This window comes from Aquarana catesbeiana, linkage group LG11 (assembly GCF_042186555.1).
Source record: "Aquarana catesbeiana isolate 2022-GZ linkage group LG11, ASM4218655v1, whole genome shotgun sequence".
Lineage (NCBI taxonomy): Eukaryota > Metazoa > Chordata > Amphibia > Anura > Ranidae > Aquarana > Aquarana catesbeiana.
In genome coordinates this window covers 230,718,934-230,733,609 of record NC_133334.1, presented here as the reverse complement: position 1 = coordinate 230,733,609, position 14,676 = coordinate 230,718,934, and the positions used below count along the sequence as shown (strand labels likewise).

The following is a 14,676-nucleotide window of genomic DNA, read 5'->3' as shown; positions in this document are numbered from 1 at the left end:
ACCCCTCGAGAAAGGGGGGGGGGGTACTGTCAGTACTAGGATCCCTTTAGGACCCAGCACAACTCACCTGACACAGCCTTTGCCTGGGAAACAACAATGATTGGCCAGCTCACCTTTAAATCACTTGTATCAGCATTCAATCATTGCTCGTGTTAGATTTTACCTTGTGTTTGATCCAGTTGATATCTGCTCTGTGTATTTCGTGTATGACCCGGCTTGTTTGACCCTGTTTACTTGCTTCTGATTCGGTACCGTTTGGACTCTGATCTTCCTGTGTATGACCCAGCTTGCCTAGACTACGCTTTGCCTGATTCTACTGTAGTACCTTCATCTGCAGCGGTGAACTACAAGCACCAGACATCTATCCTCACCTGCAGCGGTGAACTACAAGCACCAGACACCATCTATCCTCATCTGCAGCGGTGAACTACAAGGTCCAGCAAACATCTACATACATCTACAGTGGTGAACTACAAGTCCCAGCTGACCTGCTCTGCTCAGACCTGCTCATGGTATGTGCTCTTGTTCTTTGAACTCTTTGCATAATCAGAACACCTGAACTGTTACCTGTTATATGCTCTTAGCCTGACACTGAGAAGATTTGCTTTAGTTGAACTAATAAAAGTATGCCCATTCTAGAGCTGGTAACATTGAGGATATTCAATATCATTTTAAAGAACTGTTTTTGTGGGTAAGAGGCATAGGGGAGGAGTATGGATGGTATAAAAGTGGGAAGTATATGCAGGTGAGGGAGAGGAGTGTGGAGGGTATAACGGTGGGCACTATGTACAAGAGAGGAGTGTGGAGGAGATGACAGTGGGCAGTATGTACAGGAGAGGGGTGTGGAGGGGATGACAGTGGGCAGTATGTACAGGAGAGGAGTGTGGAGGGTATGAGGGGGCAGTATGTACAGGAGAGGAGTGTGGAAGGTATTATGGGGGCAGTATGTACAGGAGAGAAGTGTGGAGAGAAAGACAGTTGGCAGTATGTACAGGAAAGGAGTGTGGAGGGTATGATGGGGGCAGTATGTACAGTAGAGCAGTATGAAGGTTATGATACTGAGCAGTATGTACAGGAGAGGAGTGTGGAGGGTAAGACAGTGGGCAGTATGAGTATGTACAGGAGAAAAGTGTGGAGGACATGACAGCAGGCAATATGTACAGGAGAGGAGTGTGGAGGGTATGACAGTGGGCAGTATGCACAGGAGAGGAATGTGGAGGGTATGACATTGGGCACTATGTACAGGAGAGAAGTGTATGACAGTGGTTAGTATGCACAAGAAAGGAATGTGGAGGGTATGACAGTGAGCACTATGTACAGGAGAGAAGTGTATGACAGTGGGCACTATGTATAGGAGAGAAGTGTGGAGGGTATGACAGCAAGCACTATGTACAGGAGAGGAGTGTGGAAGGTATGACAGTGGGCACTATGTACAAGAGAGGAGTGTGGAGGAGATGACAGTGGGCAGTATGTACAGGAGAGGAGTGTGGAGGGGATGACAGTGGGCAGTATGTACAGGAGAGGAGTGTGGAGGGTATGAGGGGCAGTATGTACAGGAGAGGAGTGTGGAAGGTATTATAGGGCAGTATGTACAGGAGAGAAGTGTGGAGAGAAAGACAGTTGGCAGTATGTACAGGAGAGGAGTGTGGAGTGTATGATGGGGGCAGTATGTACAGCAGAGCAGTAGGAAGAGTATGATACTGAGCAGTGTGTAGAGGAGAGGAGTGTGGAGGGTAAGACAGTGGGCAGTATGTACAGGAGAAGAGTGTGGAGGATATGACAGCAGGCAATATGTACAGGAGAGGAGTGTGGAGGGTATGACAGTGGGCAGTATGCACAGGAGAGGAATGTGGAGGGTATGACAATGGGCACTATGTACAGGAGAGAATTGTATGACAGTGGGCAGTATGTACAGGAGAGGATTGTGGGGGGTATGACAGCGGGCACTATGTACAGGGGAGAAGTGTATGACAGTGAGAAGTATGTATAGGAGAGGAGTGTGGAGGGTATGACAATGGGCACTATGTACAGGAGAGAAGTGTATGACAGTGGGCAGTATGTACAGGAGAGGATTGTGGGGGGGTATGACAGCAGTCACTATGTACAGGGGAGAAGTGTATGACAGTGAGAAGTATGTACAGGAGAGGAGTGTGGAGGGTATGACAGCGGGCAGTATGTACAGGAGAGAAATGTATGACAGTGAGCAGTATGTACAGGAGAGGAGTGTGGAGGGTATGATGGGGGCAGTATGTACAGCAGAGCAGTATGAAGGGTATGATACTGAGCAGTATGTACAGGAGAGGAGTGTGGAGGGTAAGACACTGGGCAGTATGTACAGGAGAAGAGTGTGGAGGACATGACAGCAGGCAATATGTACAGGAGAGGAGTGTGGAGGGTATGACAGTGGGCAGTATGCACAGGAGAGGAATGTGGAGGGTATGACAATGGGCACTATGTACAGGAGAGAAGTGTATGACAGTGGGCAGTATGCACAGGAGAGGAATGTGGAGGGTATGACAATGGGCACTATGTACAGGAGAGAAGTGTATGACAGCGGGCACTATGTATAGGAGAGAAGTGTGGAGGGTAGGACAGCGAGCAGTATGTACAGGAAAGGAGTGTGGAGGGTATGACAGCGGGCACAATGTATAGGAGAGAAGGATGAAGGAATCTTGGAAGGAAAAAATTAAAGGTTTGTGGAAGGATATTTAGGGACTGCGTAGTGGTTAAGCGGGCCATACATGGATTGAAATTAAGCAGAGACCAGCCATAGTCAATCTATGTATGGGCTAGGTGGTTGTACACAAGTCAATCTATTAATCGACTTGAGTACAACCAGCCTGTCAGGTTTTTCCCAAAACAATCAGTGCTGCTCGCTATAGTTAGCAACACTGATCATTGTATTGTGTGGGTAGGGAAGGCTCCCCACTGGCAGAACACAATAACACTGCGGGAGTGATTCCCCCATCCACAGGTCAGCAGGTGAGAGGGTGTGTGGTGGTCATGGTGGGAAATCAATCAGCGGGTGCGGGGAGTAACTTGGAGTAATATCTTTTGAAATAGGGTCTGTCATCTGCAGGTTGGGAAATGGTCACCTGTGATATAAGTTGAAGGAAGGTGGCTAACATGGGAAGTGGCTGGAGAGTGACCTGGTTGGTGAGGAGTGTGAAATGGATGTGTTTCAAGTTTCTTTCACATTTGCGGTAATGCTTAACTGCCCTCTGAAAAATGATCTGTGGTGGATTGCTTTTCAATGAGTGGTATAGCAGCAGCTGAGGGGCGTTCATGAGGTGCTACTGCCGCCTCCTTGTTTTTTTTTTTTTTACATTGCTGAATGGTATGTTTACATTGTTGGACTATGCTACTATTGCAAGCGAGTTTGGCTTGCAGTTGCAGAGTGGCCCCATTGAAATCAATAGGTGAGTTTGACAGGCGGTGCTGCCTGTCAAACTCTGCAGTCTGAGTTAAAGATGCTGCAGCTAAAGGAATTACAAAAAAAAAAAAAAGTCGCAGCTGTGAAGTAAAACATCATAGCTATGGCATTCGTACAGCCCTATCCAAATGCATTTTTAAGATTTGGGTCAGGGACATGCGGTGAGGTCAGTGGCTGGTGAGGCTCTTGCTAGTATCGGAGCCCGATACATACGGTTATATACGCCGCGATCGTTAGAGCGAGAGCAATAATTCTAAGCATGTAACCTGTAAAAAATTTTAAAGCAACGCCTATGGAGATTTTTAAGTACTGAAGTTTGGCGCCATTCCACAAGTATGCGCAATTGTAAAGCGTGACAAGTTAGGTATCTATTTACTCGGGCTAAACTTAGTGGTTTTTTTTTATTCATGGAACAGTTTCTTTCCAAAAAAAAACACGTTTGAAAAATTGCTGCGCAATTACCGTGTTACCGTGTAACATAAAAAGTTGCAACGACAGCCATTTTATTTCCTAGGGTGTCTGCTAAAACAATATATATAATGTTTGAGGGTTCTGAGTAATTTTCTAGCAAAAAAAATGATGATTTTTACATGTAGGAGAGAAGTGGCAAGGGGTTAGTTACCATAAGTAGGTAATATACAAATAATTATTATATATTGTTTTTATGGTAATTTACCATATTTTCAAAAACTGTACTCAAGCATGTGGCTTAACAGACAAATTACTGAAGTTTGAAGTTATAACTTCCAACCAGTAATTTCACAGTAAATAGATAAATAATAAATTATTATCTTATAACATATAGCATAATAATATATGATTTAGCTATAACAGTACCTTTTCAGCAGGCAGCAGATTCTCATTCTCCCTCCTAACTGTGTGAGAAAAACATGGGATTGTGGGTAAACCTTATACCCAATAGCACATGTTTTTTCATTCTAATTAAGAGGGCTGGGCTGGAAAGGAGCATGTATCTTCTATGACACTGCAGTGAGAGGAGAGTTATCACTGCAGCATTTTTATTGGACAGCTGGGGCCAATGGTACTTTACCATTGGTCCAAGGCTCCAAGCTGTCCATTGGAGCCCCAAATTCTGATCAATGGTGGGGTAGGTCTTTGGCTTACCCCCCCCCCCCAATTCTCAAAGGGTCTCCAAACTTGATCATGTTTTTTTGGGGGGGGGGGGGCAAATGGGCCTATCTTAAGCTAAGGGGCCTGGAGCTGCAGCTCCAATAGCCCCTATGTTAATCCGGCCATGGCTGTAACCCCTTTGTATTATATACAGATTTTGGTGGTTAATTTGGGATCCACCTGGTTATTTGCATAGATAACTAGCTTTACTAGTTGGTGCTGTCCACCCTCTTTAAAAAAAATTTATATATATATATATATATATATATATAATGTGTGTGTCCCTCTTTCCTCCTCATTTTGGTCTGATCTACATAGTTGTCTATAAAAAAAAAACACTACTTATATTTCAAAAAGTTTTTCCTGACGCATCATGGCAGCACACACTGGGTTGTGACTCTGTCCCCGCAACCTGACAGGATTGGTTAACTATAAATGTGAAGGAGAGACCCCCCCTTAATTCTCTTTTTTTATCCTGACCTGACAAGATTGAGACAGATTCAGCACCCTTACCGCATTCTCCCCACCAGGTTAAGCCTCTCCTGGCTGGAAGTCTCTCCTGTGCAGTCTCTAAAAGAGCCTTTACGGAGAGAACCCCAATCTGGTGGTCTCAGGGGCACATTTCTGGCACTTATACAAGCTTTAAAGAAGCCTAGATTACCGCAGTGACCTCCCACCTTTCACTTCTTTCACTCAGGTATTTTCTTTCATTCTTGTTTTCATTTTAAAGGCTGGCTGATTCCTGTACTTCCACGAGGATGGAGTCATTTCCATCATGGCGGCCGTGTCCTCTTCTGCGCTCTGCGCATGCCCCGGGGGAAGTGAGGTAACTCGGCAAGTCTCTCTGCCCTTCTCCAATATGGCGCATGGGGCGCCAAATCGCGTCTGCGCATGCGCGGTGACGTAATTTCTGCCGTGACTGCGGCGGCAAATTTAAAAAGCCCTGTCATTCTGTCAGTATTTGCTGATGGTTGCAGGCAAGTTACGAAGGGATTATTTTGCGTTCCTTACTGCCCACAGTCTCAGGTAAGTCCCACATCCTTTTCATCTGCTAATTTGTAGCTGTTGTTCTTTTACCTGCACTGCAATTCTATGCTGTTTACTCCTTTATCAGATACTGTTTTCCTGTGCACTGTCTTCATGGAGGTCACTCCCCAAGCAGACCACCCTCAAAATATAAGGTAAGAGGAGCCCAGCATGTCTGGTAAGTAGGGATGAGCTTCGAGTTCGAGTCGAACTCATGTTCGACTCGAACATTGGCTGTTCGCAAGTTCACCGAACAGCGAACAATTTGGGGTGTTCGCGGCAAATTCGAATGCCGCGGAACACCCTTTAAAAGTCTATGGGAGAAATCAAAAGTGCTAATTTTAAAGGCTAATATGCAAGTTATTGTCATAAAAAGTGTTTGGGGACCTGGGTCCTGCCCCAGGGGACATGGATCAATGCAAAAAAAGTTTTAAAAACGGCCGTTTTTTCAGGAGCAGTGATTTTAATAATGCTTAAAGTCAATCAATAAAAGTGTAATATCCCTTTAAATTTCGTACCTGGGGGGTGTCTATAGTGTGCCTGTAAAGGGGCGCATGTTTCCTGTGTTTAGAACAGTCTGACAGCAAAATGACATTTTGAAGGAAAAAACTCATTTAAAACTACCCGCGGCTATTGCATTGCCGACAATACACATAGAAGTTCATTGATAAAAACGGCATGGGAATTCCCCAAAGGGGAACCCCGAACCAAAATTAAAAAAAAAAAATGACGTGGGAGTCCCCCTAAATTCCATACCAGGCCCTTCAGGTCTGGTATGGATATTAAGGGGAACCCCGGCCAAAATTTAAAAAAAAAAATGACGTGGGGTTCCCCCTAAATTCCATACCAGACCCTTCAGGTCTGGTATGGATTTTAAGGGGAACCCCGCGCCAAAAAAAAAAAAAAAAACGGCGTGGGGTCCCCCCAAAAATCCATACCAGACCCTTATCCGAGCACGCAACCTGGCAGGCCGCAGGAAAAGAGGGGGGGACGAGAGTGCGGCCCCCCCTCCCTCCTGAACCGTACCAGGCCACATGCCCTCAACATTGGGAGGGTGCTTTGGGGTAGCCCCCCAAAACACCTTGTCCCCATGTTGATGAGGACAAGGGCCTCATCCCCACAACCCTGGCCGGTGGTTGTGGGGGTCTGCGGGCGGGGGGCTTATCGGAATCTGGAAGCCCCCTTTAACAAGGGGACCCCCAGATCCCGGCCCCCCCCTTCACGAAAAAAGTGTCAAAAATGTTAAAAATGACAAGAGACAGTTTTTGACAATTCCTTTATTTAAATGCTTCTTCTTTCTTCTATCTTCCTTCATCTTCTGGTTCTTCTGGTTCTTCTGGCTCTTCTGGTTCTTCCTCCGGCGTTCTCGTCCAGCATCTCCTCCGCGGCGTCTTCTATCTTCTTCTCCTCGGGCCGCTCCGCACCCATGGCATGGGGGGGAGGCTCCCGCTCTTCTCTTCTTCTTTTCTTCTCTTCTTCTCTTCTTCTTTTCTTCTCCGGGCCGCTCCGCAATCCATGCTGGCATGGAGGGAGGCTCCCGCTGTGTGACGGCGCTCCTCGTCTGACAGTTCTTAAATAACGGGGGGGGGGGCCACCCGGTGACCCTGCCCCCCTCTGACGCACGGTGACTTGACGGGACTTCCCTGTGACGTCACGGGGAATGCCACAGGGAAGTCCCGTCAAGTCACCGTGCGTCAGAGGGGGGCGGGGTCACCGGGTGGCCCCGCCCCCCCCGTTATTTAAGAACTGTCAGACGAGGAGCGCCGTCACACAGCGGGAGCCTCCCTCCATGCCAGCATGGATTGCGGAGCAGCCCGGAGAAGAAAATGAAGAAGAGAAGAAAAGAAGAAGAGAAGAGCGGGAGCCTCCCCCCCATGCCATGGGTGCGGAGCGGCCCGAGGAGAAGAAGACAGAAGACGCCGCGGAGGAGATGCTGGACGAGAACGCCGGAGGAAGAACCAGAAGAGCCAGAAGAACCAGAAGAACCAGAAGATGAAGGAAGATAGAAGAAAGAAGAAGCATTTAAATAAAGGAATTGTCAAAAACTGTCTCTTGTCATTTTTAACATTTTTGACACTTTCTTCGTGAAATGGTAGGGGTACTTATGTACCCCCTTACCATTTCACACAGGGGGGGGGCCGGGATCTGGGGGTCACCTTGTTAAAGGGGGCTTCCAGATTCCGATAAGCCCCCCGCCCGCAGACCCCCACAACCACCGGCCAGGGTTGTGGGGATGAGGCCCTTGTCCTCATCAACATGGGGACAAGGTGTTTTGGGGGGCTACCCCAAAGCACCCTCCCAATGTTGAGGGCATGTGGCCTGGTACGGTTCAGGAGGGAGGGGGGGCCGCACTCTCGTCCCCCCCTCTTTTCCTGCGGCCTGCCAGGTTGTGTGCTCGGATAAGGGTCTGGTATGGATTTTTGGGGGGACCCCACGCCGGTTTTTTTTTTTTTTTTGGCGCGGGGTTCCCCTTAAAATCCATACCAGACCTGAAGAGTCTGGTATGGAATTTAGGGGGAACCCCACGTCATTTTTTTTTTTTAATTTTGGCCGGGGTTCCCCTTAATATCCATATCAGACCTGAAGGGCCTGGTATGGAATTTAGGGGGACTCCCACGTCATTTTTTTTTTTTAATTTTGGTTCGGGGTTCCCCTTTGGGGAATTCCCATGCCGTTTTTATCAATGAACTTCTATGTGTATTGTCGGCAATGCAATAGCCGCGGGTAGTTTTAAATGAGTTTTTTCCTTCAAAATGTCATTTTGCTGTCAGACTGTTCTAAACACAGGAAACATGCGCCCCTTTACAGGCATACTATAGACACCCCCCAGGTACGAAATTTAAAGGGATATTACACTTTTATTGTTTGACTTTAAGCATTATTAAAATCACTGCTCCTGAAAAAACGGCCGTTTTTAAAACTTTTTTTTGCATTGATCCATGTCCCCTGGGGCAGGACCCAGGTCCCCAAACACTTTTTATGACAATAACTTTCATATAAGCCTTTAAAATTAGCACTTTTGATTATTCATGTTCGTGTCCCATAGACTTTAACGGTGTTCGCATGTTCGAACGAACTTTTTTCCTGTTCGCATGTTCTGGTGCGAACCGAACAGGGGGTGTTCGGCTCATCCCTACTGGTAAGTATAGAAGAAGAAAAAGAGTGTATGACCTCTAATGCTGCAACTTTCTGACAGCCCTTCCAGATTAAGATCTACAAACTCCAGACATCAAGGTTGCTCAAGCCATACCGCAAGCCATAGGAGATCTAGGAGAAGTCGCTCAAAATCTTCATCTCGCCATCACCACTCTGGCCACAGCCATTCACCTCACAGCCGCTCATGCCGTAGCCACTCACACAGAACGTCACCTTCTCCCCATCACAAGAGGAGGTATCACACCCGTCCTGCAGCAAATGCTTGCTGGGTGTGCAGAGCTCCAGCTTTGCCAGATAAGTTAGCATGCTGCGCATGCTTCAACGAAGCAAGCAGGGAGAAGGAGTCTGACGCAAGAGAGGTAACTGACCTCCTTTAGAGAGTCTGTGTGGGAATCTATCCCGGAGACATCAGTCCCTGAACCAGACAAGGCTGGCCCAAGCACAAATTCCGTAGCTCCAAATCCTTCCATAGATTCGGAATCAGCTTCTGACAATGAGGACTCAAAGATCCCTACAGGATTTGACTTTACTCTCCTTGAACCCTTCATAGGATCAGTAAAGGATGCCATAGGATGGGAAGAAGCGAAAAAAGCCCCTCGCAAAATCCAGAAGTACTTTCCTAATCTAAAGAGAGAACCGGAGTCCTTTCCCTTAATTGAGGAACTGGATGATCTCATTAAAGATGAGTAGGAGAGATCAGATAAAAGATCTAACCTGAATAATAGATTGCCGAAACTATTTCCTCTGAAGGAACTGAAAGTGAATCCACCCACCGGTGGTCAACGCCTCTCTAATGCGACTCGCAAGACATGTTACTTTACCAATAAAGGATGCAGTAACCTTCTGGGACATGCTGGACCGGAAGATTGATCTGGACATGAAAAAAGCATACTACACAGCAGGAGGTGTGTGTAGGCCAGCAGTAGCAAAGTGATTTCTGGATGGTCTGCCAATATATAAAAATTTCGTAGCAGAGGCCTCAGTGGATGTCATTCGTTCTTCCACAAGGGCTATGTTGGCTTCAGTCATGGCCAGAAGAGCCCTGTGGCTCAAACCATGGGTGGCGGATGCAGCATCAAAGACCAATTGGTGCAAAATCCCTTATGATGGAGTTAACCTTTTTGGTTCAAAACTGGACTCAGCAATCTCCAAAGTGACAGGAGGCAAATCAGGACGGATCCCCTCTGATAGAAGACCTAAGCCACAGAAAGGTCCTTCGTTCAAATGCAACCTCCCAGAGAGGTACAGGGAGGCGAGAACTTATAGGCTTGGACAGTGGTGGCCCGTCCATAGGAGCGCCCGTGCGCCCCCCCTCCTGTAGTCACAAAAAAAATAAAGATTAAAAAAAAAAATTTTTTAAACGGCCCCTTTAAGAAAAAAAAATAATGTACTTTAACTAAGTGCACTGTGTTCGGGCGCTGGACACAATGCACTATAGGAAGCTCCACGTCAATGCAATCACGAGAACACACGGGGAAAGCCAGGAATTAGCACAGACGCGGCTTGAAGGAGTACTGTGCTGCTTGGGACACAGATGTAAAGAAGACCCTGCTGCTCCACTGGGGACACAGATGTGAGGATAGACTCCCCTGGGGACACAGATGTAAGGACAGACTCCCCTGGGGACACAGATGTAAGGACAGACTCCCCTGGGGACACAGATGTAAGGACAGTCTCCCCTGGGGACACAGATGTAAGGACAGACTCCCCTGGGGACACAGATGTAAGGACAGATTCCCCTGGGGACACAGATGTAAGGACAGACTCCCCTGGGGACACAGATGTAAGGACAGACTCCCCTGGGGACACAGATGTAAGGACAGACTCCCCTGGGGACACAGATGTAAGGACAGACTCCCCTGGGGACACAGATGTAAGGGCAGACTCTGCCGGGGACACAGATGTAAGTGCAGACTCTGCCGGGGACACAGATGTAAGGGCAGACTCTGCCGGGGACACAGATGTAAGGGCAGACTCTGCCGGGGACACAGATGTAAGGGCAGACTCTGCCGGGGACACAGATGTAAGGGCAGACTCTGCCGGGGACACAGATGTAAGGGCAGACTCTGCCGGGGACACAGATGTAAGGGCAGACTCTGCCGGGGACACAGATGTAAGGGCAGACTCTGCCGGGGACACAGATGTAAGGGCAGACTCTGCTGGGGACACAGATGTAAGGAGGGACTCTGATGGGGACACAGATGTATAGAGGGGCTCCGCTGGGGACACAGATGTAAGGAGGGGCTCCGCTGGGGACACAGATGTAAGGAGGGGCTTCCCTGGGGACACAGATGTAAGGAGGGACTCCGCTGGGGGCACCTGATGTAAGGAGGGACTCCGCTGGGGGCACCTGATGTAAGGAGGGACTCTGCTGGAGGCACCTGATGTAAGGACGGACTCCGTTGGGGACACCTGATGGCATCTGGTGGCAGGCGACGTGGCAGGTGACACGCTCAGGGCCCCCACTGATTCTGCATTATGGTGAGTAGAATGATTTAATTTTATATTACAATGTAATAATAGAAATATGGCACTTCAATCATCCTGAGATCATAACAACCAGGGTGTTGGGATGATTGAAGTGCTAACACCAGGTGTTTGGAGTATCTTTATCTGCTGATTGTTAAACTTTCTAGAATATACTTATTTCTATTGTTGTGTAGGATCTGTGCTTGCTGTCCTTCCCTCTCTCCCTCCCTCTTCCTCCATCCCTCGTTCATCTCAGATGCTAACCACACCACCTTAGAGCCACGCCCACTATTTCACTGAAACCACGCCCATTTTCACCAAGTGGGAGGGGTCAAAGAGGAAGGGCGGGGTCTGGCGCCCCCCCATCCTAAAACTTCACCAGCCGCCACTGGGCTGGGAAAAGAAATTAAAAGAACTTGGGAGAATACACAATCATTTTGAGGCTTCAGAAATCTAAGACCACCCCGACAGGAAAACCAGAAGTCCCATTGAGGGTACGCCCATCCTGCCTGGGAGAGTGGGAGCCAGGCTCAAAAAATTCAAATAGGTCTGGACGGAACATATAGAGGATGTATGGACATTGTCTACAATAAAACATGGGCACAAATGAAAATTTATAGTCAACCAGACTACCATCATCACCAGTCAAGAGGAGGCTGCTTCTCAAGTATGTGACGGAGCTAGTAAAGAAGGGGGCAATTTTGGAGGCTCCAACCCCACAAAGATGGAGAGGATATTACTCTCCCCTATTCTTAGTAAGGAAAAAGACAGGAGATCTACACCCTGTAATGGACCTAAAAGGGCTCAACAGAGGAATTCAGGTCGAAGCCTTCAAAATGGAGAGTTTCCAATCAATCCTATTAGCTGTAAACTTAGGAGACTGATGCATTCCATAGAATTATTGGACACCTCTCTACACGTCCCTATACACTCCGCCTTTCAAAAATATTTGCGATTCTCAGTTAACCACCAGCATTTCCAGTTTCAGTGCCTCCCATTCGGCATCTCCTCTGCTCCCAGGACCTTTACCAAGACTCTCCTTCCTGTGAACGCATTTCTAAGGGAGAAAGGCCTGAGACACCATCACTATCTGGACGACATTCTACTCCTAGCAGACAGTCGGGAAAAGCTAATTCACCATCGTGCGTTACTGATCAACACACTCCAGAACTTCGGGTGGTTAATAAACTGGGAGAAGAGCAATCTTCAGCCCACACAATGCATGACCTTTCTAGGGGAAGAACTGAATACTCTATCAAACAGAGTCAGTCTATCTCGGGAAAAGATAGGTCCCTTGATCCGGAAGTTAAGGAGATTAATGACAGCAACATTCCTTCCGTCTGAGCACTCTAGACTCGATATCAGCTATCTACCGATGATTCAATGGCACATGAGGACGATGCAGTTCTCATTCCTTACTCAGTGAAACGGAACATCAGTGCTTCAGTCGATTGCCATTCACCACATCGTGAAACAATTGATTTGGTGGTGGATGCATACAGACAACCTCAGAAGACACAGGCCTATAGTTCACCCGAAACCGGAGGTAATCACAACAGATGCCAGCCAGGCAGGATGGGGGGCCCACTATCGGAACCAGGCGGTTCAGGGTCAATGGCAATTTCACATGGAGGGTCTAGTATCGAATATTCTCGAGCGCAGAGCAGCCTTTCAGGCCCTCCTGGCTTTTGGCCATCCTTGAGGGGGAAGAGTGTCCTAATCCAAATAAACAACAAAGTGGCGGTAACATACATTTAATGACGGGGGTACCAGAAGCAGTACTCTACTAAAGGAAGCCCGTCCCATCCTGGAATGGGCCCAGTTATTTCTATCAGATCTATGAGCGGTGTATGTTCCAGCAGCTCAGAACTTACTAGCCGATTGTTTGAGCAGAGAGTTCCTGTCGAACAACAAGTGGTCCCTGAACCATCAAGTCTTCAGTCTCCTGACTCAAACTTGGGGGATCCCGGAGATCGATCTGACACCTAACAAACACCAAATGCCAGAGGTTCTTGTCGAGACCAGCATATCCATCTGCGGAGGGGGTGGACTGCCTTCTTCAACCATGGAATTTTTGGCTGGGGTACATATTCCCTCCAACACCGCTAATTGCAAGGTTCCTATCCAGGCTCAGAAAGTCTTCAACCTCAGTAATAGCGGTGATTTCTTTCTGGCCCAGGAGGCCTTGGTTCATGACTCTTGCAGCTCAGCCTAGAAAATTCACTACCTCTTCCACTGTCCCAGGATCTACTGTACAAGAGGCAGTTCTTCCATCCAGATCCAGAGAGGCTCCATTTAATGGCATGGATGTTGAGAGGAATAGGTTCATAGAGCAAGGCTGCTCCCAGGAGGTCGTTTCAACATTACTCCATGCCAGGAAATGCATAACTAACATTACTTACGATAGAATATGGGAAAGATTCATGTCCATGGTTCAGCAGAATGGCTGGGACCCACTATCTCCAGAAGTTCTGCAGATCTTGGAGTTTCTTCAAGCAGGCCTAACTAGAGGACTCAGCTCAAGTACCCTTAAAGTGCAGATTTCAGCTATATCCGCAAAAACAGGCTTCAAATGGGCCTCACACCCTCTTTTAATCCAGTTTATAAGAGCATGTGTAAAGATCAGGCCCCCAAGAAGACCAACATTTCCAGCATGGGATGTATCAGTAGTCCTGAATTCATTATCAAGTTCACCTTTCCACCCAGCTGACTCAATGACATTGTGGGACTTAACACTAAAATTAACATTTCTTATCGCCATCACTTCAGCTAAAAGAGTCTAGAGAGAGATATAGGTGTTAGGGATGAGCTGAACACCCACCGGTTCGGTTCGCACCAGAACCTGTGAACGGACCGAAAATTCACACGAACGTTAGAACCCCATTGACGTCTATAGGACTCGAATGTTCGAAATCAAAAGTGCTCATTTTAAAGGCTAATTTTCATGGTATTGTCCTAAAAAGGGTTTGGAGACCAGGGTCCTGCCCCAGGGGACATGTATCAATGCAAAAAAAACTTTTAAAAACTGAATGTTTTTTCGGGGAGCAGTGATTTTAATGATGCTTAAAGTAAAAAAAAAAAGTGAAATATTCCTTTAAATATTGTACCTGGGGGGTGTCTATAGTATGCCTGTGAAGTGGCGCATGTTTCCCGTGCTTAGAACAGTCCCTGCACAAAATGACATTTTTAAAGGAAAAAAAGTCATTTAAAACTGCTTGCGGCTTTAATGTAATGTCGTGTCCTGGCAATATGGATGAAAATCAGTGAGACAAACGGCATGGGTACCCTCCAGTCCATTACCAGGCCCTTTGGGTCTTGTATGGATATTAAGGGGAACCCCGCACCCAAATTAAAAAAAGGAAAGGCGTGGGGCCCCCAGGCCCTATATACTCTGAACAGCAGTATTCAGGCGGTGCAAACAAGACAGGGACTGTAGGTTTCTTGTTAAGTAGAATCTGTTT

The 14,676-nt window shown here is 47.4% G+C and overlaps 1 protein-coding gene across 2 annotated transcripts in view; it reads left to right on the top strand.

Annotated features, from left to right (window-relative positions):
- LOC141112549 (inactive hydroxysteroid dehydrogenase-like protein 1) overlaps nt 1–14,676 on the top strand; it is an 89,519-nt gene that overhangs the window by 13,507 nt on the left and 61,336 nt on the right. The window contains exon 2 of one of the 2 annotated variants that reach the window (XM_073605469.1): nt 287–512. The exons of the other annotated variant lie outside the window; for it this stretch is intronic. Within the exon in view, the coding sequence (XP_073461570.1) occupies nt 510–512 (3 nt within the window). The 5' untranslated portion in view covers nt 287–509. The remainder of the gene's footprint in view (nt 1–286; nt 513–14,676) is intronic. 2 annotated transcript variants of the gene reach the window in all.